The sequence below is a fragment of the Olea europaea genome, chromosome 1, assembly GCF_002742605.1.
Source record: "Olea europaea var. sylvestris chromosome 1, O_europaea_v1, whole genome shotgun sequence".
NCBI lineage: Eukaryota > Viridiplantae > Streptophyta > Magnoliopsida > Lamiales > Oleaceae > Olea > Olea europaea.
Window position 1 is genome coordinate 3366462 of NC_036237.1, and position 2964 is coordinate 3369425.

Consider the following 2964-nt stretch of genomic DNA (forward strand, 5'->3'; position numbering starts at 1 on the left):
AATATTGTATATTGTGTCGTCCAATACGATTTAATATTACTTGATTTAAGTCAAGAATGTATAGTTAGATTACTTCAAAAAAAATTAAAATTAAAATGACACTTCCTCCAACAATGATGAATACCAAATTTTAAAGAACTATTGTTTTGGGATTTTTTAATAATTTTTATTTCTTCATGACTTATAGATATCATGAAAAGATGTTTCTCGTTGTCAGATATAATTGTTGAAAATTAAGCATCAACTCCATGCTATTTTCCTTTTCGCAATCACTTCATATTTTTTGGCCTTTTAGCCACCGGCTATAAAAGTCCAACGACTCTCGTGGCTTGTATTCAGGTACAGTATGTCCCGCTCCCTATATTACAATAATGAAACTTGTGTTAAATCTTTGATTAATTATGATTTTATGGTTGTAGATGGTTATTAATCTAATATACACATTTAAAAAAAAAAAAAAAAACCTTGATGGTGAGAAATGTGAAGTCATTAGCATATCCCTGAATATATCTGCATATGACGATTAACACACTTTAATATCGAGTTTGTCTATGTAAATATAAATGTGCAAACATATTATATGTGTGTGTGTATGTTACCCAGCGATTTGATCATTAGATATCCACGATCTCCATTCGTCGATTATTTGGTATTCGAGTGACTCCGTCCACGCTTGTGTTCCAGTAAAAGGGATACACATGTCATGATCTCCACTGAGCCAAACAAATTAATTAATTTGCAATCACATAAAAATACTTGAAAGGAAACTGAAAGGATAATTTGTTTGCGTACCTATATATGAGTATCCTGTATCCACTGGCAGTCAAGTTTTTGTGGTAGCTTAGCATGCTTCCAGCATCATTATTATAGCTTAGATTATCTGAGCATAGTCCCCATTCTCCACTCTCCTTAATTATCAAAATTAAAAATAGATTAATTAATTCAACTTTTATTTAGTTTCTAATTATAATTGGTATTTGCATACTTACCGGATTAGCATGAATTGCCTTTCTAACTTCCTTGTTATTCAGCCATACAGTTGCTACTGTATCATCTTGCATCGATTTGAACAATAAACTTATTATTCAGTCGCTTTAGATCTTTTAGTAGATCCAACGATAAATGACCGATCATGAAGTGGACCTTAAATTTATTGATATTGAATTTGTTTCGGTACTTACTGTGCATTGAACACCACCGCTCTCCATTAATTGCGGCCACAAAGGAATAAGTCCACCTTTGACCGGTGCTCGAAAAGGCCAAGCCCGACCAAACATTCTTTTTCTAACCGGAAGTGGTTTATCAGATGACATTCCCAATTGCTTGAAGCTTTCAGGCAACTCATTACTCTTATTTCCTTGTACTCCTGCATGGCTATGGTAGCAAGGCTCGAGGATATCATATCGGTTTAAACCATCTAAAGCCTGCACGACAAAAACCATAGCAAATTGAGAATATGGTTTTTTTGCTAGTTGCATTTACTACTTAAATAAATTTAATCAAGTCAAAAGAGTTAGGTGGCTTAATACCCTGTAGATCTTACTTAATGCTGAATCACACTCATCGCTGTTGGTGTAGTTGTGGTAGTTTCCCTTGCATGCAACTTCTGCTGCCTGTAATAATCACCATTAAACATGATTTTGCAACTCAATACCAAATGTGTGCAAAGCATTTGTACTAACTAATTGACGCCGTACAAAAAGAAGAAGATTTCATGGAAAATTGGAATCGGCATAGATAAATAATTTTTTTGATTGTCCGTTTTTGAAAAAATTTGAGTGAAAACGGCCTGACGAGCAAAATTCAGGGGCTTTCCCCTAATTTACAACATTTTTTTGGCTAACATCCATAAACACCTTTTTTTCCCTTTTTTGGGTATATCATTATCCCGAATTCAATTAGCAAATTCATCTAAAGGTTAAGGCTTTTAATTATCGTCATTATCTTACTTTAAATAAGGACTGTAAGCTTTAATATCAGTCAATATTTTCTAAAACAAAAGTTCAGCGAGGAGTTTTTTCCCCACTCTCCCTTTCTTGACATTCGTGAGCGAATCTTCAAGTTTGAATTTTCAAGTGCGATTCTTGTTCTTTCTTATGTCACTAATGCAAACAAAATTTATCTCGATGATGCCCACCTTATACATATGATCTGAGATTAGGCCCATCCCATGTGCGAATGGGACAAGAGCATCGTCAGAATCAAATCTAGGATCACATACCCCATTTCCAACCATGTAACCCTGCGTCACATCAAATGCATAAATGAAGCAGAAATTCTGAGAGGCAGACCAGGCACAGGCATAGGCATAGGAATGTACCTTAAATTTGATAACAGGTTTTACCCCAGTTCTGATCCCTACAACCATAAATTCATTAGTAAGATAATTGGACACAATGTTGTCTTCTACCATTAATTATGTACCACCTTTGTCAACCACAGAAGCAAGAGTAGGGACATAAACCCCAGCATATGACTCCCCAGCAATGTAAAACTCATTTCCAGTGAACTCCGGAAATTGCTCGAACCACTAGAAATTAAGAGAACACCAAGAAAAATTGAAGTAATTCTCAACTAATGTGTTGTGCATGAATAATTATTTATTATGTTATGTTTACCTTGAGGAGAAAAAGGTGAGTATCATATGCTGTCTGTATGTCTCCGGTTTTGTACAAGGATGTGTTATCAGAATATGAGAATCCAACACCAGCCGGAGAATCCAAATAGATAATGCTCGATACCTTTTTAATTAAATTTATATATTGATGATTGAGTTTGCATTAATTTAGTGGAGAAAAATGATATTGAATATATAATTACCTTAGACCAACTATAGGGATTGTGATGCAAAGTTGGCAATCCCCCTTCTTGCTTTGCTGCATCAAAATTGAATGGCCCTGTAAATAATAATATTTTCATTTTTAAATGTTAGAAGAATATCAATAAATAATTGGAAATTAGGGG

General features: G+C 34.3%; 1 protein-coding gene across 1 annotated transcript; it reads right to left on the reverse strand.

The window, feature by feature from the left end:
- Positions 1 to 114: 114 nt before the first annotated feature.
- Positions 115 to 2919, reverse strand: LOC111403133 (serine carboxypeptidase-like 20). Its single transcript, XM_023031530.1, has 12 exons — positions 2821 to 2919; positions 2619 to 2741; positions 2428 to 2530; positions 2321 to 2358; positions 2138 to 2242; positions 1530 to 1613; positions 1182 to 1424; positions 990 to 1055; positions 793 to 908; positions 600 to 713; positions 465 to 510; positions 115 to 358 (listed from the first exon to the last, which is right to left on the reverse strand). Exons 1-12 carry the CDS (start codon positions 2917 to 2919, stop codon positions 275 to 277), a joined length of 1221 nt encoding a protein of 406 aa, XP_022887298.1. The 3' UTR covers positions 115 to 274.
- Between the last annotated feature and the right edge of the window lie 45 nt (positions 2920 to 2964).